The 26,619-nt window shown below is 39.5% G+C and overlaps 1 protein-coding gene across 3 annotated transcripts; it reads right to left on the bottom strand.

Annotated features, from left to right (window-relative positions):
• Positions 1-1,526: 1,526 nt before the first annotated feature.
• Positions 1,527-26,529, bottom strand: SLC39A9 (solute carrier family 39 member 9). 3 transcript variants are annotated; one of them, XM_041119011.1, is made up of 8 exons: positions 26,523-26,529; positions 25,769-25,886; positions 19,814-19,922; positions 13,562-13,753; positions 11,013-11,081; positions 9,751-9,836; positions 7,651-7,785; positions 1,527-5,985 (listed from the first exon to the last, which is right to left on the bottom strand). In XM_041119011.1, exons 2-8 carry the CDS (start codon positions 25,862-25,864, stop codon positions 5,755-5,757), a joined length of 918 nt encoding a protein of 305 aa, XP_040974945.1. In that variant the 5' UTR covers positions 25,865-25,886; positions 26,523-26,529; the 3' UTR covers positions 1,527-5,754. The 3 variants fall into 3 exon arrangements, with proteins under 3 accessions (XP_040974945.1, XP_029851791.1, XP_040974950.1); XM_029995931.2 differs by lacking the exon at positions 26,523-26,529 and adding an exon at positions 26,214-26,410; XM_041119016.1 differs by lacking the exons at positions 25,769-25,886; positions 26,523-26,529 and adding an exon at positions 19,562-19,736 and having other exon boundaries at positions 19,814-19,891.
• Positions 26,530-26,619: the final 90 nt, after the last annotated feature.

The following is a 26,619-nucleotide window of genomic DNA, read 5'->3' as shown; positions in this document are numbered from 1 at the left end:
ACAAGCACATTTCTGGTTTTTACACAGCATTTGCTCCTTGAATTTATTATTTTATTTGTCCTACATGTGTTTTAAAATGTTAAATCTAGTCCCAACCAAGTTTGGTAAAGTAACATTTTTAGTCAGAGGTGTCCAACTGTGGCCATTCTTTTTAGAGCTGCATCTTTTAAAAAAATAAATTCAGTGTTTTATATGAAGTTTACCCCTTCTACAATCACAGCACACAATGTGCAACTCACTGGATTTTTTCAGAATCTTTTAATAAAACCTGCAAACCCTAAAAATATGGCCTAAAGCATCCTACAGGAAATAAAACGACTGTCCTGCAACTTTTTGCTCAGATAACAAAACAGAATTAATTTTCAAAGCTCTCCTCATATCCCCTGCCTGAGTGCCTCTTAGAGACCACTACTAAAACTTAATTTCCAATTATTCTTTGCAACTCAAAAGTTATGTCAAAGGCAAATAAAACCCTTCCAGAGAAATTCAGGAGCCTGAGAAGACAATTTTTCTTCACAGCAAGAACACAATCTACTGTTACAATGACTGCCATGACTAGCATTAGCAAGAAAACTTAGGTAGCTATGGCTTAACACAGGCTTTCCTTTCATTGTACACTGCAGGAAGAAGGTAAGCTGCCTTCCGGAAAAACTGTGTCAATAGTGAAGACAGAGCAATACTGAAGAGCTGTGAACAGGTAAGCAAGCAGTAGGATCACGGGGCAATCACAAGGAAAGCTGAGCTGTGACTCAGTGCCTGAAAACAGCAAGAAGATGGGAGGAAAAAAAAAAACAAACCCCAGAACAGGGGAAGAAAGATTTCACCAGCAGTTTTCCCTCACAAAAGAACAAAAAGCAGGCTAGGGTTTTCTTCACATCTTTGCATGCATATTTACAGTTGACTTGTAATCCAAATCACACAGAAGCACATATATATTGGAAAGGCTACTTTGTCACAAAGTCTCCAAAAAGAATGGAGGGACTTGGTGTTTGCATTTTGGGTTTGGGGCCAACAAGATTTTTTAACTCCATCCTGTGCTCTCAATCTTCTTTAGCCCCAATGTGTCTTCCAGCCTTTTAACAGTGGCCTGGAGGAACCTTGAGCCAACCATCTCCTTATGGGCCTCCAAAGAGGTCTCTGCCTTGTAAGCTTCAGAGACTTCCCTGGGGCTGAGGCAGGGGAAGAGAGCGCTTCAGGGCAATGCCAACTCCTAAACACTCTGCGGGAGACAGAAGTTGTCAAATGCCCCTCTCAAGCAGTGCTGTCAAACCACTTCTGTATTTGTATCTCTAAACCCACTCATACTCATGTCCAAATCAACCTGCTGGACTGCCTCCCAACATGCAGTTTTACACTTCAGGTTTCCAGAAGGTGCTCAGATACTAGGAAGGAAAGCAGCAAACACACTTACACAAAAATCAAATGTACTGTCTGCACCGCTTGCATCCCATTTAATACTGTCATTTCTCTTTGTCAGAGCTGTCACAAAACCCCATGCAGTAAATGACAAGCCAACTCCAAAGCACTGCACCTAGTAAAAATTTAATATAATAAAACAAATTGAAAACGGCAACATTATTTTAACCATTCACAATTAAAGTGGAAAAATTATAAGGCAGCCATTCATGGAATGATTTTGTGTACAAATGGTTTGGAAAAAGAGACATTAAAATTACAGTTTCATACATGGAGTCAGGTAAACAGCAATGACCACGCAATGTTTCTCCCTGGAAAGCCAAGGCTGCTAAGAGATGTAATAAAAGGATGGTAAGGAGAAAAAAAAAAAAAAAAAAAAGATTATTTATTTTATTTTATAAGAAGTTTGAGGTGAACAGGAATCTGAAATTCATCATAAACTTTCCCACCATACCGCAACCGCTCCTCCTCCTTCCACCCCCCAAAAAAATACAAATACACTTCCCTCCTCTTCTTCCCAAGTCCCAGCACAGAACGGGAAGGAAGCAGCTGCAACATTTATTCCACAGCATCTCCCTCTTATTCTGCATAGAGCTGATACCACATGGACACATCTGCTACTGTCAAAAGCTCCTTGAAGGCTCTGAACTAGTTCCTGAACACGCACATTCATTTTCCTGTGTCTCTTGGATAACATTAGCCTTTTCCACCTGGAAACGGTTCTTTAAAATCAACAGTGGGTTTCTGTGTTTAACACAGGCCATCTGACATGCCACAACTATAAAAAATTTCTATCTTGGTGTGACAGCTCTGCCATCCTCACCTAAGTTAATGTCAGTGCAGCTTCTGCATCTGTCATCAGGTGCTGAAAAAGAAATATTTCCCTTCTTTATACAAGGAACAATAAAAGAATTAGAACAGTAGGAGAAGTACCTGAACACACCAGGATCAATGGAAACAGCTTTAGTCCAATTCCTATCGCCAATTAAGAAATCATTACCTGAAAAAACAGCTGATGAGAAGATTATAGATTTCCAAGAGGGATTGACAGAAGGAAATGGGCAACATGCCTGGCACTTGGTTAAAGCGTTACCTGCTAGACCTGCTGCCACCTTCCTCACAATAGAAACACAGGGAGGGATGGTTATTACAGAGAGAGTAAGAGGAATTTGTTTGCACCAAGGTCCCCTGAGGAGTAGAAAATGATACCAGATGGCCCTGACTACATGCAGTGCTTGGATTTACTGTGACAGATGGGGAGATAGGTAAAAAAAGGGTCTATGATAAAATGGACCATTTTAACTCATTAAAATACTCTGCTTCAAGAAAATAATCCTCCATGTGGAACTAACAATTTGGGAAGGTTTGATAATTTAAAATTTTATATTCTTCTTACCACATAACCAAAAGCTTCCTTAGTCACTGCAGTTTCAGCTATAGAATTGAAAAGAAAAGTTCAAAACAGAAAAGAGAGGCAGCCAAAAGAAAATGCTGTTACTGCTTCTGAATGGGTAGGGGGAAAAAAAAAAAAAAAAAAAAAAAATCACAAAAGTTTTCTATCACTTAACCGAGTGCCAAAATGAAAAGTACATGTTATCAGAATTTCTGTGCCAATTTTAAGCTGCCAGTGTTTTCATTTAAAATCCCTCACCTACTGCTATAACTTGGCCTCTATAGTTCATGAATCATTAAACTGAGTATTACCATTTCTGGTGGCTGCCCCAGAAATTGGAAACATGATCCAAGGGACAGGAGAAAAGAAAGACAACAAGACCTCTCCGCAGTGGCACTCTTACAATTAATACACCAGAGGTTATGTCAGCAGTGAAAAGGCTGGCTGCCACATCCTCATCAATACACACTGAGCCATATAAGAAGGTACTATCCACACGCTGCAACACTGGAACAAAAGGCATGAAATGGGACCCTACCTACATACCTCCCTAAACTGTTGTTATTGTTATACACAAAATGAGGCTGAAGTGGAACACAGTCAGGATGCCAGCTTAACTAGTGGGGTGGGGTGCACATGCAAGTGGCAGCTGATAGTTTAAAGAAAAAAAAAAAAAACAAACTTGCTTACATTTTGTAAAACAGTATCTGGTGCTGCACTTAAGCTATCTCCTGCTTCTGCTGCAGATCTTGCAAACTCTCCAGCTTTTGGAAACAGTTATGTGGAAAGATTAAGTAAGGTAAAATAGTGAGATGATATATCAAGGAAGAAGGTAATTAAGAGGAAATCAGGAAGAACACTGGGAGCTCTGGTGTTAAACATCCCTGTGTATCATTCGCATGTATCAGTAATCTGTATCACTGAACTTTTTAAACAGGTAACTTACTAGTTGCACATGTATGTTGTAAAAAACAAAAAAAGCTTTAAGAACGTGCAGGAGAGGATCTCATCCATGTCAGTAATTTTGCAGTGACTTTTCAGAACAGAAATTAACTTTTGAAGGTCTAACGTCAAAAATGCTTGTTTAGGCCTCATACACTAATTCTATCTGAAAATACTGTCTTGTGGGAAAAGATGATTTCTAATAATTTTGCATTGATTTTACATAGTAAAACACACAAATGAACAAGCACTCCTGGGGATCAGTACTAGGTTCAATCCTGGGATACACCTGTATCGTTACAAAGCCAACAAAGCAATCACTAGTCCAAGAGCCAGGCCATGCCCGTTATTGAACCAGCAAACAAACAGGACAATGACAAAAACAAAGAATTTAAACTACACAGGCCATTGTGCTTCCTAAGTAATAAATGGCATGAAAAACACACTCATTCAAATGGAAACAAGAAGCACTTCAGTTAGGAAGATATTTCAATCCTTGAAAATCCATTTCAGACAAAAAAAAAAATCAAAAGAAAAATATATTTGGCAATGTTATCTTTAAAAAGTGCAGACAGAGTATAGCTTAAAAAAAGGGTACGGCATTAAAAAGTTTTCCCCTAAATAAAGAATTTTATGTTGAGTCTGTGCACATCAAGCATTCCTGACTTTTCAATGCACTAGTTATTACAATATATTTTGCATAAAAGAAATGGTGCCTGACAAGAGAAGGCTGTGCCTTGGCAAAGGAGGGATCTTTTATCACTCTTCTGCAGTGAGAGGCATCAGCAGTTGGCAATAAGTCCTCCAGTAGATTCACCAAAACTAACACTTACCAGTAAGAGGCAAATGCAAAGCAAAATGCGTAACAGGTGCACTGGGAACCCACCAGTTTGGTTTTTTTGTTTGTTGGGGTTTTTTGTTCAGAACTGCTTTAGAAACACTTTGTACTATATCTGCAGCATAAATATTTAACTAAACATCTTGTTTTGCTAGCATTAATACCTTCTATTTAAAGAAAAAATCTCCCACACCCCCACTGATTTCAGCAGTTCAGACTTTTGAAAACGAGCTAGTAAAGTTCTCTGGTCCCTCAACAGCTGTCACCATCAGATTTCTACTCCTCAGAGCCCCAAACAGCCCAATTTCAAGGGATACTATGGGTATCTCTCTCAACAGTAGCAGTAGTGTAATCACAGTACCCGATACCTAATTCCTGCTAACATTTTTGGTGCCTGTGCTTTACTGACTCAGCAGAAGACCATCTCCCAAGAAATACTGTCTTTTAAAAACTTATTAACAACTGCATAAACAATCAAAACACTATCCTCCTTGCTTCTATCCTTTGTCTTAAATAATAGAATACACTGCAAAATTCATTTGCACTTTCTTAACCAGCTGATTACCTACTCTAATCCTACACTTTGTCTACATCATTTCTTTCCCATCAGTGACACTTCTGTGACAATAGCAGTGTTGTCCAGAGTTCCGAGTATAGCCCACTTTTGCAATACAATTAGTGACAAACAACACAAGGACCAGTCGTGTTGTCAGGACAACATAGAACCAACAGGGGAGAGCCCCCTTCTTCATTACTAAGACTTCAACCTCTCACAAGGCAGCCATCCTTTGTTTTTGCTCTCAGCTGTGAAAGCTGAATTGCAGGATACTTTGGTGATTGCAACTTCGTGATGAGTCGCTATGTTCTTCCCCGCTCACCTTTCTTCAACTCCAAATTCCATCTTCCCTGAGAATAGGGCCAGAAGAAACAATTAAAATAGCAAATGTCTTCAGAAAAGAAAGTTACACAGAATTTATGTCCGGCTGCCAAAGTACATTTTGCTACACTAAAAACTTTCCCAGTATTCCTCATTTTGCAATCAAGGTTCCCTCTGAACTCCATAAAGTGGATGGGATGGATGATGGGTAAGAGACAATGATAAAAGGAGCAGCCGACATTTACTGCTCACATCAGATCGAGGAGGAGAACGGTGAAATTCGAGCATTTAGTGATGGTGTCCGATGGACAAAACTAGAGGAATAAGGCATCCTAATACTAGGGCTGCCACCTCCAGACGACTGAGTCCTTTTCCTCCAGTTGATTCGGGTTTGTGGCTATGAGCAATTCCTCCTACTTCTGGGAGGACGTGAACTGTGGCAACATAAAGAAAAGTCCCAGCAGAAAACAACATAGCAACTCCGGTGGCATTGACTTCCGAGAGGGCTTCTTTGCTGCTCTGAAATGGAAAATAAAAAAAAAAAGCAAAAAAATAAGGATAAGTACAAGTTCTTCAATCAATAATAAAAAAATTCTGTAAGTGTCCAGACACAGTAGGATTTCTATCAACTCTCATTCTCTCACAATGACAATGGTTTAATGTGTTGTTTTGTATCTTGCACCTTATGTGTAGCAACTGGCATTCTAAAGTTGATGTGGGGGGCAGAAAGACACCTCTCATCCTAGTTAGTTCACTTCAGACTTCTAGGAACCCTTACAGAAGAAAAAAGTCACAGTCTGTGCAGAAGCATCTTGTTTGACCATCTCACAGCAACACATAAAATGTCAAAATGACAAAATGTACTTTAAAAAAAAATAAAGTTTAGATTGCAAAGCCACAAATTTTAGGAAGGACACTCAAGACTGACTTTTTTTTTTTTTTTTCCCTCCCATTTTTCTAAATAAAGAGTTCAAATGAGATGTTAGCCTTTAAATATCTGGTCCTCTGCTGGTCAGAGCAAGATTTGCTAGATTTAAGTCCCAAACCATCACTCATTCAATATTTCATTTGTATGTACAAGTAAACACCCAAAACTTTTCCAGAATTTCCATGCAAAGAAGTTCATAAAGAAATGCATCTTCTGGATCAAAACTGAGCACCTCTTCACATTCATACTAGGATTAAGATCATGCTACACATCATTAAACGTAATGAAATGCAAACCCACTCATATCAGTTTCAAAATGCTTCTTGAACAATTTCCAGCTCAAGTGTGATGTTAGTTCTCTGGTATACTCTCGGGTTATTTTTCCAAAGAGCGGAGATACATCTTCTGCTCTGAACTATACAACCACTGTGACAGCCCTTATGCCTTATCAATTCTCTGTTCCTTCTGAAGTGCAAAATGCAAAACCAACTCTTAGTGAGCCTGCATCAAGAGAATGCTCAAACAGCATTCTCATTTCTGTTTACAAATGCAACCCTTTCTGCTGTCTCCTGTATTGCAGTATCAAATATAACTCCTTTCCGGTAAGTAAAGGGATTAGCCCAGATGATTTACTCAATATTTCCTCTCATGCCTTGAGTTTCATGAGATCCCATGTTAGTTAGATTCTTTACAACACAACACCATAGTGTGTCACCAGCATGGCCCACAGCAGTTAGAAATACAGGAATGTCATAGGAAATGCTATGAGAAGCAGAAACATTTAATTTGGACGGAAATGTTAAACTTGTGCAGTAGCCCATTTCACAGGCCGTTTGTTGTATAGAGCCAAGACAAGACTATGCTTTATGAAGTATGAGAGGCAAAAAAGGCTGTTCTAGCTGAGGATTCAACTTCTGACACAGTGTGAAAAAGACTTTGAGCATATAGGACCAAGAATACAAGTATATTGTTCTAAGCAGGGAGCAGCAGAAAGGACAAAAGAGAGAAATCAGCCTTCTAAAAAAAAACTATACAAAACTCTATAGAGGAGTTATATCACTGGTTCTGATGAAAAACATAAGTTATTTTTTGTTTCACACATTCATGTTGCTACCTTTTATCCACTTTTCTTAATCTTCATTCTGCTAAATTTTTCAAGCAGTTTGGAATTATGTTCTGTGAAACTCATATGATATTCCTTTCCCCAAACTCCACCACTAAGCTACATTTTGGGCAGAACAAAATCACAGACCTACCTTGCTTAGTCCTAAGTATGTCACCATCGACATAACAGGTGCTGCTAACGCAAAGACCAGCAAGTGTTTTCTAATTCGATTCCGTTCCAGCCCAGCGTGCATCAGGAAGGAAACCAGGCCAAAGGCAGCTGGTGCCTGCAAAAAACAATATTCACCAGTAATACAATACCTTCTAAAATTCCCTGAAATCTGAGATAAAGTTGAAATACGAGTTACTACGTTGAAATGCACTGAATTGGAAGATATTCAGTGAGAGCACTGGTGTGTTGCAGTTAACCCAAATCAACATAATTCTGCAGACTGCCCTACCTTAATAACAGTACCTAATAGAAACTCATGTTCTGGCTAGAGTACACATATTTGTGTAGTCATTGTAAATATTAAAATGTTCATTCTGACTCGAGTCATTGCAATAATCCCTAAGTCCCCATTAACTTGTGTAATTTTTTTTGTCCTGATGCTACTATACATCCTTAGATAGACAGTTTCTTTATCTACAGCAGAAAAATTCTACAATTAACATGGAGGGGGAAAAAATTCCCAAAGACAGACAACTGTCAGCCTCCACGTGAACAAAGACTTAAGAGCTCTTTTGATTAGTTCATCATTCAGTTTCATTTCTGTTTCCACTGGGAAGCAAACAAATACTTGCTGCTTCTCCCTCTGCTGGCATCTAGTTTCTTATCTACAAGGCATAGCTGTCCTACTACTCACAGCATTTACTATATTTTTGCTCACATAAAGACAATAGCGGTCTACCCCGACGTTTTTGAGATAAGACATTAACTAAAATATATTGAGCATTTTTTTTATACACAGAATCTTTTTTTTTTTTAAACCTAGAAGGAGGAAACCATGAGTGAAGGAAAGAAAGATGAGAAAGACAAAAGCATCAATCAATCAGGATGAGAAGACTAGAAAAATAAAAAAGACACCAGAGAAGAAATGCATTTCTCTTTCAAAACCAAGTATTTCTTGATAATCTTTCACAGGAGAAATTTTCCTCTTCTAAAATGGTACAATTTCAGAAGTCAGTTAATTTGAACATTAAGAATAATAAAAGCAAGTTTCACTTGGCAATACCCGTAAACCAAGCTTCATAACAAGATGTGACATTGACATTGCCACCTTTGAAGCGGGCTACGTAAACCACTATTTCTTCTATGAACAGTGAAGAAAAGACACATTAGATCTGGATTTCCTAGCATTTTGAACATGCAATTATGCAAGCAAGATTTTGGATGTGTGTATGACTAACTACTGTAATATATGTATGTGCTACCATAAGTCAAATATGCTTCTGCACACATACATTCAGAACCTATATAGCTAATAGATATCTTTGCATAAACATTAAGGAAAAAAGATCTTACCATCTTCAAGAGCCATTGTTTGCTTGTTACCATCAGAAAAACATTTAAATTTTTTTCCTGCAGAAATGGCACATGACTGATGTGGAAGCTACTACAATAATAGAGGTAACCAGAAGTTGTAATTTAATACTCTGATATCAAGTAGTTTCAAAATACTAACCCTTTAAACACTAAACCCCTTTATAACAAATATCCTTCCCATTTTCTTAAGAACATCACAGAACCAAGAAACTGTTGTAATCAGCGTAAAACTGCTTTTCCTCCTTGAATACACTAGCATATACTTCTATGCTTTAGCCTCTAGAACTTCTCCGAATACATCACTTACAGTAGTAAGAATCTTGGGGGGTTTTGTTGGTTTTTTAAAAAAAACCCACAACACCACACTAGCTTCAGAAAAAGTCAGTGTGAAGCTGCCACACTTCTTCATGAGCTATTCTCTCCCTACTTTTAGGAGACTTTTCCCAACTGTTGCAATGAAGGTAGGCGGTAGGCAGTCAGAATTCTCTCATTCATACCCATTCAGACTTAGCATCCATCATTTGCTATTCTGTCATAAATCACACCAGTGCTTTTTGGTTCTTGAAGCTGTACTACTAACCTGTTCGTTGCAATGGCAATGACATTTCCATATTACAACACTAAGGAAACTTAAGATCTTTAGTAATTTCTGTATGCTTTAACAGTCTTTTGAAGAACAAATAAGATTTTTTGGATGATGACTTACCTTGTGCAACATAATTGCAACAAACACTATCAACTGGACACTAGTCTGAGAAGTAGAAGCTGCTGCGCCCAATGCAACACCATCAGCTGAAACAGGAGTGCAAATTCATGGATTATTCCTCCACGTTAGTTCCAGCTTTCCCACCCCCTCAATGGCTGACAGTACAAAACGTTGATTTGAGAAGTCCTGTTACTCAAAATGCCATTAACAATACCAACCCAACACATGATTCACTTCCCTTTGTTTGTTAAGCCACAACAATTTCAGGAGATCAGACAACCCTCAACAGGAGCTGTCTTGTATTTCCCAAGACAATAAAAACCATACTGAGAATCTACTCGGTATTGACACATTCTGACAAATTAGAACCAGGTAAGAAGTTTAGTTATTTTAGTCTTCTGTAGCAGAAGTGGCTTCTGGTCTAAATTAAAAATCTCCTTTAGATTCTAAGCATTAAAAGAATTTTAATTATTACCCTTTAAATGAATTTCCAAATACAAATACTATTGTAAATACTATCTTTTTTCCATTTAACATAAATATATTTTCTAAATGAAATAGGAAATGGATACTATATTAATCCTTAATATATAGACACTTCATTTAGTGAAGAAATATCTTTTTAATCAATATCTTATGACTTGTCTAGACAATAACCTTCAGCAGGAGAGATTAAAAAGCATCATATTTATACTACACATATATAGTGAATTACAACATGCACGTGGGTTGACTGCAACACATGCATAACTTTTTCAGTCCTTGCAAGTCAGCCCAAATATGTTTCAATCAAATCTTTGCACTCTACCCTATAATGTCCTTTTTTCCACAAGATTTTTTTTTAAACTTAATATTTTTTTAAAAACACAGGTCAACTGACAAACAAACCCAAAGGTGTTTCGTACTACATATCAAACGTGTTAGCATGCATTGAAATTTAGCAGCTAAAGCAGCCAGCAAAGGAACTGAAGAAGCAGAGAGTGAGCATCACACAACTTTTCAGATGGGAAAAATAAAGGAATAATAAAGGAGTGAAAATACTGTACCCAAATAAAACACCATGGAACATTATGAGCACTGGAGTATGTTTTCCCAGTAAGTAAGTTTTAGGGCAGATCCTTAGTTCTCCCTGCCTTTTTTTCTTTTTTTTTAAATAAAAAGCCAACTTCAAAAACAAAACTGAAGTGTTTCTATCACATCTAAAGATGAGGCACACAGTAACAGAAGTCCTTGTCAAGTGCTAACAATAGGTCTCACATTACCTGCGGCATGGACTACTAGTCCCAGCGTTGTGGTGATTTTGGAGTTGCCTGATCTTGCAGCTTCTGGATCTGAAACGGTCATGAGGAAAGTTAGAATAAAGAGAACAAATACATAAATTATGCTGAAAGAAAAACGTTAAGTATCACTGCACATCTCTCTACCAGCTGCTTGGGCAGTTATATTCAAAGCTACCAGCTTTTGTATTTCTGCATTAGACTTACTGTAAAATAGGCTGATACCTAATACCTTCAAATCACCTGAAGTTCTGCCAAAAAACAAGTGACAGAATCATAGACAATTCTTTGCAATTTACAGGATCATTGATATAGGCAGCAGTTGTTTTTCTTAACCTCCTGAAACCAAATGTTAAAGTTCTGTGCTACCAAGGGGAAGAAAAGCTAGTTTTGCATCCCCAGAATCCAGAGCTGCTCCAAGAGTCAGGATGATTTTTCCCTACATAGCCCAATGTTGGCATTTTCCTTCAGGTGAGTCTGGGGCAGCATCTGTTGCACTGATCCTCTAGCAATTCCTAGGAAGCTGTAAGTTCTACTTGTCAGGGCAGCAGTTGCAAAGATTTCCCTCCAACGTTACACACCACAGAGAAGAAAAGCAGCCAGTGCTACTTGAGATCCAGTGTTTTGACTGTAATTGTTTGACAACTACTCTGAGGACATTTGCAGCTTAGCTCATTGCACAACAGGGCAATATCCACCACTACACAGTTGGCAGTGGAACTATTACAAAGAATCACTGCAACGAACAGGGCAGGTAAGTCCTACACAAGTATAGAAACATCTTATTATTCAACTGTTTAATTCCAAACAGTTGAACAGCTGTTATTTAATTATACTAGCGGTCAGTAAGCTGACTGCAGGCACGCTTATACAGCTACTTTAGTTAAGTCTGCACTGCTACCGAAACCCAAAGTCCAGTCCTGTTCCTTTCCTCCTGCCTGTCTCTCCACCCTCCAGTCTCTCTCTTCACGCCCAGGCACCCACATAGTTGCCCACTGAGTCAGATCAGGGAAGCGAGCTGGCTAAAAACTAATGTATTCTCTTCAGTCAGATTGATCTTCTGAATCAAGTGGGGCCTATTTGAGCAGTTAATTGCATAAGCTGCATTTGGATGACTGTGACGGTATACTCATATCAAATAGGAGGAGATATTCACAAAAAACATTTCTTTTAAATTTGTTTTGAATTGACCAGAACTAAACACACTCAAAGAGAGTCACATTTGATTTCATACTTCCACTCTGGCCTACAGAATTCTTCTAGTTTAAACAAAGTAAAATCTAGCCACTTGGGAGATAACAAAACTACCAGACATTGGTTCAAACGAGAAGAGTGTTTTCCTTCAGTAGCTTTAAAAAACATCGTAAAAACACTACTACATTTCCTGTGACAGAGGTACAGACTAGATAAATACTATAAAATAGGATATTAAGTAAAGTTTTATCTCTAACACAGATCATAGTCTACTTTCTCCCGGTATTTGCTCTGACCAGAGACATACAAAAGGGTCATAACCTGTACAAACCAAGGATTGTCCTGGCAGATGCTCACCTGCGTCCCCTTATCTTCACTGCCACTGTTTCCTTTGAAAAGCTCTGAAAATCAGCTAGCCATGGCTGTGTTTCCATTTACATTTCTCCAGGAGCACAAAGGTAACATAACCCCTGCACTGGCCTCCCATCTGTCCTACCACACTAACCCCGCACCAGCCTTTGCACATCTGCACTGTGAACTGCCAAGGATCCAGCCACAACATATCACCCCTCCTTTATGTGTGTGTGTGTTTCACTTTTCCTTCAAGATCAATTCCTTAATTTTTGAGGGCCAAATTCTACCATCAGAGGAAGTTATGTGGGAGAAAATGTGCAGCCGAAGGCAATAAAATACCTTTCCAGATGACAAAACACCTTTGGTGCATTTTAAGCTACAGTCTGAGCATGAAGCCACGGGCAGTAAACAAAGGCAACTGCAGGCATTTTTAGAGTCTTGCAATGAAGCTGAGAAATCTTGGGACTAAACAGGAAGTATTTTGAAGTAAGTGAGGCTCTAGACTAGCATGGGAGTCCAGCTGTGCAGTTACAGTAAAGGACCAGAGCTTACATCTAGTCATTTCTGCATTCTTACTTAGGATAACTTTTTGTTCTTTGCAAATATTACCTACATGTATGACAATTAAGTAGGAAAAACAAACAAAGGTAAGACTAACCTTAATTTTTTTGGAAAGCCAAAGAAATCCCCTATGGGTGATACTGTAAAACAGACAATAACTCAAGTGTCAAGACACCCTCCAACCCCACACCAGACGTGCTCACACAGTTATTTCATGTTAGCAAAGCAAGCTCTCAAATTATGCTGAATTCCAGGACAGATTTCCAGCACAAACGTTTCACATAGACTTTGCTTTATGTTTGTAAAAGCACCTACTGAAACTCTGGACATGACTGGTCAAATTAAATCCCAGTAGAATTCAAAAAAATTGCAACTTGCTAATTAAGACTAATTAGCAAGTCTAATTGAAGTGAATCCTTACTTACCATCTGTAGAGTGCACATGAGAGCTGCCTATCTGATCCACCAACAGCATGAAGACAAAGCCGAGGACAAGGGATACACCAATGTAGGCATGCAACCTGGAATGGTCATGTCCATACTCATGTACAACCGGGATTTCCGCTACCTTCTCAGACTCAATCACACGCTGCATCTCACTCGCCGGGTGATGCTTCCCTGTGGCAGGCAAGCGAACAGATTAGGAGACAGGGGATTAAACATGGCATGGTCACTTTTCTCCTCCTTTGCTGACAGCATTCCTCATGCTTTCTTGGACAATACACAGAAGTCCTTGTTTAACGTCTGTCTTAGACCATTTTGTTAGGGAAGCACACATTTGCTTGGTTGGCCTCTCCTCATACATCTTCAGTGTGGAAAAGCAAAGAAAGCATTAATATTTTATAAGCCAAGCTACTTTGTTTAAATATTGCATTTTACATACAATTTGATTGATAAAAATTGCTGAGTAATTCCTTTTTTAACTAAAGTTGCCAATTTTGTCAGTATTCAGAGATACTGTCAAGCAGTTAAGTCATAGTCTTCATTTAAGTGAGAAAATACAGGATGAGGATATAAAATAGGTTCCATCCACTAAGAGACCTAATATAATCTTTAAGAAGATTAACTTTATATCTCAAAGCATCAGTCTCTAGTGAAACAAGTTAGCATTGATATGGACTAGAACAGTTAAGTCAGCACACTGTCCTACAAATGTCAGTACCATCCTAGAAACCCAAAGTCTAAGCCCTGGGGTTGAACATTGTGTGGTTGTTTCCTTTCCCTACACAAGCTTTAATTCCATGTCCCCCCTCAAACATTTACTTTGTCTCACTGAGCTGCCCTGAAATTAGGTGAGCTCCAAATGACTCTCAGAAGGGGAAAGAAGATGGCTGGGCAGGTTTTTAATTAAGTTTCCATGGTATAAAATGCTTTATTTGGTGCACAGTTCATAATTTAAAAACATTTTAAAGTATTTCATAGGTTAGCAAAAGTGACAAATGTCTCCACCTAAAACGACTTTTAGAAAGCAGAGATGTAATATAACTACCAACTTTTACAGGTTGTCGTTTGCCCAGCATGTGTGATCTTTACAAGCAAATACTCACACTTTCACAAGCAGATACTCACCACACACAAAATTCCCACCAATTTCAACAGAAACTACGTCAGTCTCACTCTGAATTTACACAGGCTTAAAGAGAAAGGAGAAGGTTTTTCCGGCACATGCATTTAACATTTCCAGTAGTCTTTGGCCTAGGGGCTCCCAAGATAAATCCATGAGATCCTCCAACCTTACTCATGACCACAAGAAATTACTGCTTCTGCAATCCCATCTGACACAGAGAGCAAACAATATCCAGAAGTACCTGGCTTTTTTCAGTATTGGCCAGCAAAGATTGGCAAGAATTGCCTTAGTACATATATATGAAAGAGACTTAATAAAGCTTTTTTTTTAGCAAAATTCTAGGTATTGTTTCCAGCTGATATAAGCAAAGAATCATGTCTAAGCCTTCTTCTGCCAACAGCATACAGAAATACACTGTTAGAAAGGTACAAGCAAAGATCAGGAATAGGTAATTTTGAATTAAGTTCCAAACTACCATATAGAGCACAGTAAACATTTGACCTCTTGGTTTCAGACTCTGTGCTCACCTGAATCATATATGCTTTTTCTTTTTTCATATTTCCCCTTATACCCCCTGGCAGAGACAAGACATCAGGTTAGAAAGCCCTTTGGGTGATGCAGAAGAGGCATTTAATGCTCCTTGGCATACTTGTTACTATAAATAGTTGTACTTCCACAGCAAGTAAGGCACTTTACACACATGAAGTATTACTCAAGTGCTTCCAACAGAAGAAAAGACACAGAAAGTCTACTTCCACATCTGATACCTCAAGCTAAGTCAGATGGTTGAGTTGCATGCTATACTCCAAAGCCCTGAACTACCTACCGTTCAGTACAAGTTGCCTCCATTCCAGAACAGGGCCTTACAACAATGCTTACAACCACGTTTGGCAGGTTCAATTAGTATTTGTAAATCTCTTTAACGTTCTGCTAAGAAAATATTTCTTCTTCTATGCTTCTCTGCTAGACCCAACGATGGTACTGCAATCTCTAATTGTAATTATCTTCATAAAGTCTTCTGTCCTTCCCTTACACTTACAGAATGTAGTTACACAGGCAACCTTCCTGTATTTACATGGGAACTCAAGAGAAATTTGTTTTTTGAATAGGAAATAAAAAAAAGAGAACCCATTTGCAAAGCTCCAGTGCCCTAGAGAACATATGCACCACAGTCCAATACAAGGAAGCAAGTGAAACATTAATTTCTACTCCCTCACAAAGCAACAGTTAGCACTATATTACAAACTATGGCCATGAAGAAAGCAACAGGTAGCACTATAATATAAACTACAAACATGAAGAGGTCTCTGTCATGTTCAAATGCTTGATCAGGAACTATATTTTCTCTTAAGACCTGACTTGATCTTCAGATCTGCACCTGGGGAGGAATAACCCCAGGTACCAGTACATGTGGGGGGCCAACAATCAAAAAAGCAGCTTTGCAGAAAGGACCTCAGGGTCCTTGTGGACACAAAGTTTACCATGAGCCAGTAGTGTGCCCTGTGGCAACAAAAAAAAGGCTAACCAAGTGCTGGGGTGCACTAAGAAGAGTGCTGCCAGCAGGTCGAGAAAGGTGATCCTTGCATTCTACTCAGCACCAGTGAGGCCACACCTGGAGTGCTGGGTCCAGCTCTAGACTCCCCAGGACAAGAGAGACATGGACATAGTGCAGAGGCATGAAAATGACTACAGGACTGGAGCACCTCTCCTATAAGAAAAGGCTGAGAAAGCTGGGACTGTTCAGCCTGGAGAAGAAAAGGCTCAGGGGGATCTTATCAATGTATATAAATACCTGATGGGAGGGTATAAAGACAACAGAGCCTTACGTATCAATTACTTGTTCCTATCTATCCTTTTTAATTCTTCCTGAAGTTTGGAATTACTTACCTGACCTTGTCCACCAGCTGAACTTACTCTTTTCTGAAAAAGACTTCTTCCAAAGTGACTTGAAACAATAACATGCACAAACCCCTCCTTGGTTCCACTTTGTATTTCTTGCTATTTCACAGGACAGCAATGTTTTGATGACAATACTACATAGAACAACATTGACTAAGCAAGAAGTTTCCATCAGGAATTCTTAAAAATCTTTACTAGAAACAATGTTACTGATTTTAGTTTAATTTTTATCACATTTAACAGTAAGAGGACTAACAGGACTAGTGTACAGCACTTAAGAGAAACTAGGATATTAACTAGATTTTTTCTTTGGTCTAACAGCAAACAATGTTTTCTCAGTATGAGAATAGACAAGGCTTTTGGAGAAGTCGTCATTCAGCATTGGAAAGCTTTTTGACTTCAGAACAGCTGATTCATTCTGCTTGAATCAAGGTACGGATATTAATGTCTGAATTTATTATAATAATTACAGTTCAACACAGTGTATCTCTCCTGTTTGAATCTTGCATTTCTAAAGTTCACTCTACATAATTTTTTTTATTTTTTTTTTTTAAGTGAAAAGGCAACTTTCACGCACCTAATTTTATAAAAAAGAGAATGGCAACAAACAAAACAGAGGACAGCACACATTAGGGCTTTCCCAACATCTGTGGCTTAAGTGACAAAAGTAAAACTTCTGTCATTTTGGGAGGTCTTTTGGCTGGCAACTACTCTTCAGGAGTTTTAGATATTCACAGCAAAAACTTGACTTACTCAAGTCATCTTCTTGCTGGAGTATTCATACATCTTGGATGAGACACAATTGTACATCCATCCCACTGTACAAAATGCTGGCACAACACCATTACTACAGACAAAGCACATCAGAATAGGCTTGGTAGCCTTGAAAGATTTCACAAACCTATCTTTGCCAAACAAGATTGGTCAATAAAATAACCACACAAGATTGTTGCCATCTATATTAAAAAGTTAACTTTGCTTCAGATCATTTCAAGCCATAAAACACAGTGGGTGACTTGGGGCAATGTTTCTGACAGCAGTTATGCAGTTTCACCACTTAAAATAAAGGAAGGTCGCCAAAGGAATTTTATTTGCTGGTAATACTCAAACCAAGGTTTCACTACACACATACATAGGTTTATGATCAAATAATAGTCTGAATCATGATATGCTATTTGTTCTCAGCCTACAAGGTCAAAAATTTGAAGTTATTTATTCTGTTGCCTGTGCGAAAATACAGAAGTAACAGTAAATGACTTTTGTATCAATGACAAACACCAGTTTTGATAACAACCAACCAGTCTCAGAGTTATATGACACTTGGAACTGGGAAAACAAAGACCTCTCTCTCTTTTATGTTCCCTTAGGCACATTTCTAGGTTTAACTATGTCAATGGGAAAATTTTAAAAAAATATATAAAAATGCACTGAGAGCTGTTAAGTTCTCAGAATCTTAAGCTTAACTTTGAATATCCTGCTTTTTTAAGAAAAATATTAGAAATATTTTTTGCAGTTAAATCTATAATTTCCGTGAATTTTTCCTCTTTGCAATACAAAAAATTCTTTACAGACAGACTAGCTTTAGACATGATACTGTGAGTTAAGAATTGAGTCTGAATTCATTCACAGAACAAATTCTTTTTTCCTAGGTAAATACTTCTGATATTACTACTGCAGTAATAGGAAGTGCCTTTTTTCTCTCCGCATACTGAACTTCACATTGTAGAGCACATAGCTCTAAACAGCAGGCTGTAGATTTCATATGTGAACAGTATGCCCCATGTAGTGGAAAAAAAATAAATTAAAAAATGTAAATGTTCACAGCAATTCTATTAACTGCTAGCCATATCATTACAAGAAAAATTCAGTCTACTTAGAATTAAAATTAAATGGAGAGCAAACCCACAACTACAGCTCATTAGAGACATCCTACATTAGAGTGCACAAATTACACTACAGTATAAAAGCATAATCAGATGTTCTTTCACTTCTTGATAGAGGATGATTTTATATATTATCTTCTGTTTACTTTAAGCAGAACAACATAAATTTAGTGGAAACTAAACCAGGATAAATTAAGCATATTACTAAAAAGAAATTTAAAACGGTGTAGAAACAAGAAAAAAGTAATAGTACAAGAAAAGCAAAGTATTACAATTATCTCTCAATCCCAGATTAGCAACAACGGTACATCAGACACTCGCAAAGTTCTCTACAGCCTCAACTTTATAGTGCTTTCTCCTGTGACCACTAATTTGTTGCTGTTTACGTTCAGACAAATTTCTGATTCTGAGCATACTGGAAAAATCTCATACATGCAATGGTAATGCAATAGCACAAGACTCCAAGCTAAAGCAAGATTTAAAGTGCACTCCAAACAGAGGTAATGAGCCCTGACCATTTAAAATAATGTCATAACCTCAAATTGAGGTTTACTAAGACTTTGGGGTATAAGATATGCTCCACACTCACGTCCCTACAAGACACATAATTGCTGTTAGCTTTGAGCTATTCATTAGAGGCTATGAGGTTTTGAAGACCGTTGACAGCATACTAGAGCTGGATGCTGGAGCTTGGAACCATGTGCAGATATCTACTGGTAATGGACACCACCACCCAAGAAAGCAATGCCTCCTACTCTGTGAGTTAGCCCTATATAACCATACTTTAATATACTTGGCTGAAAATTAACTTAATTCCAAGATGCTCTTCAGCTTCAAAGGAGGAAATTCTTATGAGGGCAAGTACGTATAGATCTATAAAACACCTCCTGCAAAAAGCGAGAAGCAATCTAAACTACAAAAAGCAACAGCAAATAGTCCACAGTTTCATTCTCTGCCAAAGGCATCCGTACACCTCCTTTGAAGTACCAGTGAAAGTTAAACTTCAACTCTCCCCAGAATAAGGAAACTACACATAACCTGGCATAAAAGGCTGTGGTTCCATGAACAGTACAGTACCTGGACCCGCAAATGACTGGATCACTCAGCAAGAGTCATCGATCCACAACCTGACCACATCCCTCTGTCGAATCACCATAAACACGCAATATCATCCCCATGACAGTTTTTGATTCTATGCCAGCTTTGTGTCATGCTGCCGTGAAACCCTTCCACCAATCTCATGTTAAAAGCCCTAGAAACAAGACCCAGTATATTATAACACCATCACCTAAGTTATCTTGAAAAAGGCCATCTGGGTTCGGTTCTTACCCTCCAAGATGTCTTCATAAAGTGCATGTACTCCTTCTGGCACAATGACAGCCAAGGCAGTTCCACACAGCAGCCCAGCACCCAGAACAGTCACCAACTTCAATCTCTCCTGCAAGCAAGTACAAAACAAGTATCATCTTTAAGAATGAAAATGCTTTCTTTACTCTCCCTCATTAACAGAAGTTGAGGCAGGTGGCAGGGGAAGAATGATCCACAAAACCTCTTGCTGATTTTTATTCAAGAGCCCCAGTTGCATAATCCTATATTTCTAATGATTAACTTTCTGAAAAGTGAACATATCCAGTGTCCAATGCAATCAACTGAAGTAGGAAATGAAAGTTAAAGATGACCTGTTTGACTGTCAACATCAGACAAGAAATGAAACATAGCATACTTGAAAATAGCAAAAATTGCTATATTTGGGACTAAGGATTTTTGGGGGTCTAATTCATCCTCTAGGGCCTCAAACTGTAAGGCCTGCAGAGACAAAGAAAAGTTGAAAGTGCCTGAATTGATGCATGTTTGCAACTACGTTTTATCTCCATTCTGCGTTTCTTTTCAAGTATCTCCTTCCTACTAGAAATCATACTTAAACATGCAAGTTCCCTAAAATCTATGCTAGGTATGGCACAGTGCAAGTTAAATTGCCTGATCCACAAAAAAGCCAATCTAAATAATAAAAGAAAGCACAAGAAAGAAAAATAGATTACCAAAGCAAAAACAGAAAGAGAACCAATAATGTAAATGCATCTACAGGTACAAATACATTGGTCCAAGTATGAGTGTAAACTGCTAAGTCAGCTATATTTATATAACAGAAAACAGCTAAGAAAAGTTTTAGGACTACAGAAGGAGAAAAGAAAGACTTTACAGGAAAAAAGCAGCAGGAGCTCTACTTTCACTTACAGGTTTAGAGACAGAAGAAATGAAGTTAAGCTGTTATAAGGCTGTTAGATGAACTATATTTCAGTCTCTGAACCAAACAGCGACTCTTGTGCAGAAGCTTGTCCTTAAAACTGCCATATTTTAATGGCCTTCTATTTAATATGGTATCAAGGAACAGACTTTCTTTAAAAACATAAAACTGTGGATAAAAAAGGAATTTAAGAGAAAGATACTTCTTTTGTACTTGAAAGATCTGATGATGTGTTTGTTCCACATATTAAAAAAAAAAAAAAAAAAAAAGGGTGCCAGGTGAAGTTTTAGAACTACAGTACCACAGCACTTGCAGAATGTGAGGTAGCTACAAAATATGGCAGAAGGGACCGAATCCCCCAAATAGCTCCAAAACCAGAATTATAAAAAAAAAATTCATAAAGGCTTACTCAAATGAAAGTTTGAATAAGGGACCTGCACCAAACTGATAATGGTGCTAATAGACATTTCATGTCAGTCTTCTTTTCTTTTTAATCCAATTAGGAGATGCAGAAATGCAGAACAGTGCTTATTGTTTTTACAGTCATTTCTAAGACTTCCAGTGGCATTTTAAAGGGTGTTAAAGATTGTAAAGGCATTTAGGGCAATATAAAACGATCTTCTACTCTCCATGTAATTACAGACCATAGCAATCCCCTTTCCCCTCTGCAAAGGTAGGTTTTAAAATAGATTTGCTACATTAAGTATTGCAAATTTGCAATTAAACCTTAACAAAAAATACATAAACAATGTTTTTATAGTAAAGTAGTTTAATTCATATTTCAGGAAGAATTTCTGCAACAAGATTAAAAAACACACACATGAGAGTTTGTAAGTACTTGCTACTATTAGTAAGGGTTATCTTCCTAGTTGTATTCAAATTTGGGACAAAAAACTTAGAGAGATATTACCCCTCCTCACCCCTCCCGAAGCAACTAAATTCTATTTTACCAATATAAGAACAGTTTACTATTACGTTTTGCTTCCTTGTGACTACAACATTGACAGGTTAAAGTCAAAGCCATGTACTGAAAATCCAATTATATAAACATCTAACAGACTGTAAAATACAACAGCTTGCAGAGGCTGTTTCTCATCATTTCTGTAAGAGCCCTTACCGTATCACATGTAGCAACCACAGGAGTTTAGATCCTCATAACAACTGTGTAGCATACATTTTGTGGCAGAACCATCATCATCTTCCGTGCACACTGAGATGTCTGGGTGCTACCAAAATACTAACATTAACTACTGAGGACCTGGAGACAGAGGTCAGTGTTTGACTAATGGGAAACCACTTGTTGCATATCCTTATTATGTCATCCATTCTCCTTCATGCACCACAGTGATACAAGTTGTTTAATCTCACTGAAATACGCAACACTTGCATAGAAGAAATAGGAGGCTCTAGAGAGATGCACAACTAGCTTTCTGAAAGCAACCTGAATGTGACCATAAGGAAACAATTACAGCATCACTGGGGAAAATTCAAGTAGTAATATGCAAGAGCTGAAAACACCTGTAAAGTTTCCACGAACATGCACTGTATACTGGTATATATAACAATTAGACTTGGTAAATTGTTATACAGTGGCAATCTACATGAAAAGACAATCTTCAACACCCACTGTTCATAAAGTCATTGTGCAAAAATATAGTATCTTACAAGGAAAAACAAGATTATTTTTATACTGCAGCACTATAATCTCTTTTACATACATACATAAGCACGGGGAAAAAGCATGAAGTAATACTGGTTTATTACAACTGCAAATACAGAGTACCACTTGCTTTTATTTGGGCATATGTGAGTTTTAAAGATCCATGAAAATAATACACACTAACAAATTACTATTTCAAGAGAAGTCTCCACCTCCTTTTCAATACAAAATACCTAAACACGGTGAATACAGCAATATAACAATTGCAGCCTACCCAGAAAGGCAAAAATCATCTAGTTTTATCCAAGAAATCAAACCATTTCAGTTACAAAAACATTTGTGTGTCTGTTGGTAAAAACAAGAGCAAAACAGTAAATAATGCTAAAAAATGCGTGCGAAAAATCTTAAATTCCTCAAATTAACAAACTGTTCCACTGCTCAGTATTTGGTTTAAGTCTGCATGGCATAGAAACTCTTGCTTGGACTTATCAAAAACTCACACCTCCTTTCAGCAGCAAGCAGTCCCAGTCCAGTCAACACTGCCTGCCTGTCTTACACCAGCAAAACTTTCAAACTGCTAGAACTCAATTCTTTTTTAATCTTTTGCATTTAGACTACAACTTAAGATACAGCCTCAAGAACTGGTATAGTGTTGTTTCCAGCCCAAAGTTAGCCCAACAGAGTACCATAAATTAGGATTAAGCTGAAAGGGTACATCTGCAAACAGAAATAAAGTGACATTCTGTTCAGTCTACCCTTTTATCACCAATGTTTAGTCATACCTGGCTTTGCTGGAGTTTTATACTTTCAAGAATATCCAAATCTAATCAAGAGTAGAAACTAGCATGAAATCAGAACACAGCCAATAGGTTCCAGAGGAAAAAAACGCATCTGAAGGAATGTATTAACACTAATGAATAATTTTTTTGTTCTCCAGCATCTGGGGAACAGCTTTACACACTATGTAAAGCATTCATTTTTGTTTTCTACTTAACCATTATAAGTGGCCAGTGGGAGGAGGCATTTTTCCTCACTAAGGCCACCTGTAAAACTTTCTGCAAACCACAGAATGCACAGTCCAAACAGTCATTTCAGTTTGAAATCGTACCTTTTGCAGAGCCCTAAGCAATCATTTTAAACAATTCTAATTTCTAATTAGACACTTCCAGGATTAGCTAGTATTTGCACATAATTTGCAGAGATTCTGCTCCTCTTTTAAACCAGCAAAGCATGTGGATCCTTAAAGTATCAAATTTAAATCAAGTGTAAAACTGAGTCAAGAATTTGAGAGTTTGATACCACAATAAACTTGATTGTGCATGTGTGTACTGTTGGTAAAATACTGCACACATAAAAGGCTAATAAGTATGTGATATGTGATTACTGCTTATGCAGAGTGCTGGTTTTGGATCCACAACAGATCTGTATTTCTGCAGGTGTTGGTAGCCCCAAAAGGTTTAGGAGCCCGCAGATTCAACTATATAAATAAACCACATAAACACAGATCAAGAACTCTACCTTCAGACAACACTGAATATGAAGTCAGAGACAACAGGTGACTATCAAGCACACACATGTGGAAATGCAAAATTAAATAAAAGAGAAAATATTAGCATGCTAGGCAGCATTCTCAGTGAATTTGCAAGAAAATCCTTTGTAGGCTTCAGGGCAAACATGAGTTTTGAAGAGCGAGACAGTGGAAGCAACAGCATTTAAGACATATAAGGGAACATCCATCAAAGCATCAGACGAAGCACTGGCAAAACGGAACTATGCTAATGTTTATGCAATGACTTCAGAATACATTGTCATGTTTTAATCCATTTGGGTGAACTGTAGTGTTAGCAAAATGAACAGCCTTTCCTTCCATGCTGCCCAGGGTCTACTGCTCCCAAAGCCTCTTAGTAATAATGGGACCAGAGAGGTGCAACCAGCTCTGTGACTTGAAGGAAGAACAGGTCACATGTCTCTTCCAGCACTTTGCTTTCCAAAAGCAGGACCGCTCCCAGTAGAAATGGGAAACTTCTGGTAAGAGGTTGCTACCATCTTAGAACAACTAAACTCTCACTACACCACACCTCTACACAACTGTCATCATTTAGAAAGAGAAAAACCCCTCAGGCATCAGAGGCTATTAGGAGACTTCCAGCGACTGTAACAACGATCATCACCTTAACAATAATTTCTTAGCAGCACTCAAATACCTCCTCTTCTGAAATGCAGTACCACTTGGAAACTCATTCAGTCTATGAAAGTCTCCCTCTCCTCTAACAATCATAGAATGGTTTGGGTTGGAAGGGACCTTAAAGATCATCTAGTTCCAGTTCCAACCCTGCTGCCATGGGCAGGGACACCTTCCACTAGACCAGGTTGCTCAAAGCCCCATCCAACCTGGCCTTGAACGCTTCCAGGGATGGGGCATTCACAACCTGTTCCAGTGCCTCACCACCCTCACAGTGGCAAACTTCTTCCTTACATCTAATCTAAATCTACCCTCTTCCAGTTTAAAGCCATTACCCCTTGTCCTATCGCAACAGGTGCTGCTAAAAAGTCCCTCTCCAGCTTTCTTGGAGGCCCCCCTTAGGTACTGGAAGGCTGCTGCTAGAAGGTCTCCCCTGAGTCTTCTCTTCTACAGGCTGAACAACCCCAACACTCTCAGCCTGTCTTCATAGGAGAGGTGCTCCAGCCCTCTGATCATCTTCGTGGCCCTCCTCTGGACTCGCTCCAACAGGTCCATGTCCTTCTTATGTTGGGGGCCCCAGAGCTGAACACAGTACTCCATGTGGGGTCTCATGAAAGCAGAATATCTTATGTATCCAAGATATTTTTCCAAAAGAATGCCTTGAGTTACGTGGACAGTGACATAACTTGAAGCTGCATTGTAATCAAACGGCTAAGGTTTCATTTTCAGCAGCACAAGCTGTGAACAAAATTGTGAACCAAACCACAGTCTTCCGAGGACATTCTTGGAATTTTTTTAAAAAGCCCTAAATTGAGTAGCCCATAGACACATAATAACAGTTAATCTCCGACTTCAGTAGTCTCTGACACAAGCTTCTAAGAATAACCGCGTCCAGCTCCTATCAAGTCTTTCCCCTACACGCTGAGGCTTTGCTTCATCTGCAGCTGAGACGCCGGGCTCAAGTCTGGCACGTTTAAGTGTCTTTTATACACGCTGTAGAAGCATAATTTTACACTGCGATTTTGAATGAAAATTAATATCACATTCACAACTTCCTTAAAAATCTTTTGAAGTTACAACATCACCCCTAACAGCACTGCCGTACTTGCAAGAGGACTGCACTAACTCCTCCTGGAAAATCTCTCCCTCTAGCTTCTCCCTTAGCAACCAACCAGCACTTTGGCAAAGCTGTCTTACCTCGGAAAAATTAACTGCCAAGGGGATAATTCCTGCCACATAGCAGGCGACCAGCATGGCCAGAGACAGCAGGCAGATGGAGCGGAAGTCATCCATTTCGCTGCTTTCTGTCCGGTCCCTTAAAGTGAAATTCAACAGCAACTTTTCCACCTCGCCCCGCACGCCTTAACCCGTGCAGACACCGAGCTCCCAAGAAAGGTTTTCAGCCATGTCTCTCCCGCCCGGCGGCTCCGGCCGGCTCGGCCCACGGCGGCGGCCCCTCCGGGGCCCGGCGTGCGGCAGCCGCTATCCCGCCGGGGCCGCCCGACACCGCTGCAGGGGGCGGCCGGGGACCCCCGGCGCGGCCAGGGGAACGGGCAAGAAGGACACCTGCGCGGCTGGGGGGGGGGCGGCGGGGGGGGGGGGGGAGCGGCCCAGCCCCGGGGCGGTCAGGCCCGGCCCTCACCTGAAGGCAGCGGGACCTTCCCCTGCGCCCCACTGCCCCCGGGGGGGAGGAAACAGCGGGCGCCGAAGCGGCTCCTCGCGTGAAGGGCGGCCTGAGGCGGGCCGCGTGCGCGGGGAACCCGCGGGGCCGGTGCGCGCCTGCCCTCCTCCGCCCGCCCCCGCCGCTGCCTCGGAGGCCAAGTGGCACCTCCGCGACCGAGCGCTTCCCCTTCCGGGGGCAACCCCCCCGCCCCGCGCTTCCCGACTCCAAGATGGCGGGCGAGGCCGCGGCCGCCCAACGGGCGGCGGCAGGAAGGAGCGGCTCCCTCACCAAAGATGGCCGCGCGCCCCGCCCCCTCCGGCCCGGCGCGTTCCGGCCGCTCCCCGGCATCCTCAGCGCCCCGCCAGGGGGGGCGTCCCGGGCGCCG

The sequence above is a fragment of the Aquila chrysaetos genome, chromosome 2, assembly GCF_900496995.4.
Source record: "Aquila chrysaetos chrysaetos chromosome 2, bAquChr1.4, whole genome shotgun sequence".
In the NCBI taxonomy this organism is placed as follows: Eukaryota; Metazoa; Chordata; class Aves; order Accipitriformes; family Accipitridae; genus Aquila; species Aquila chrysaetos.
This window is presented reverse-complemented; position numbering and strand designations above follow the sequence as displayed.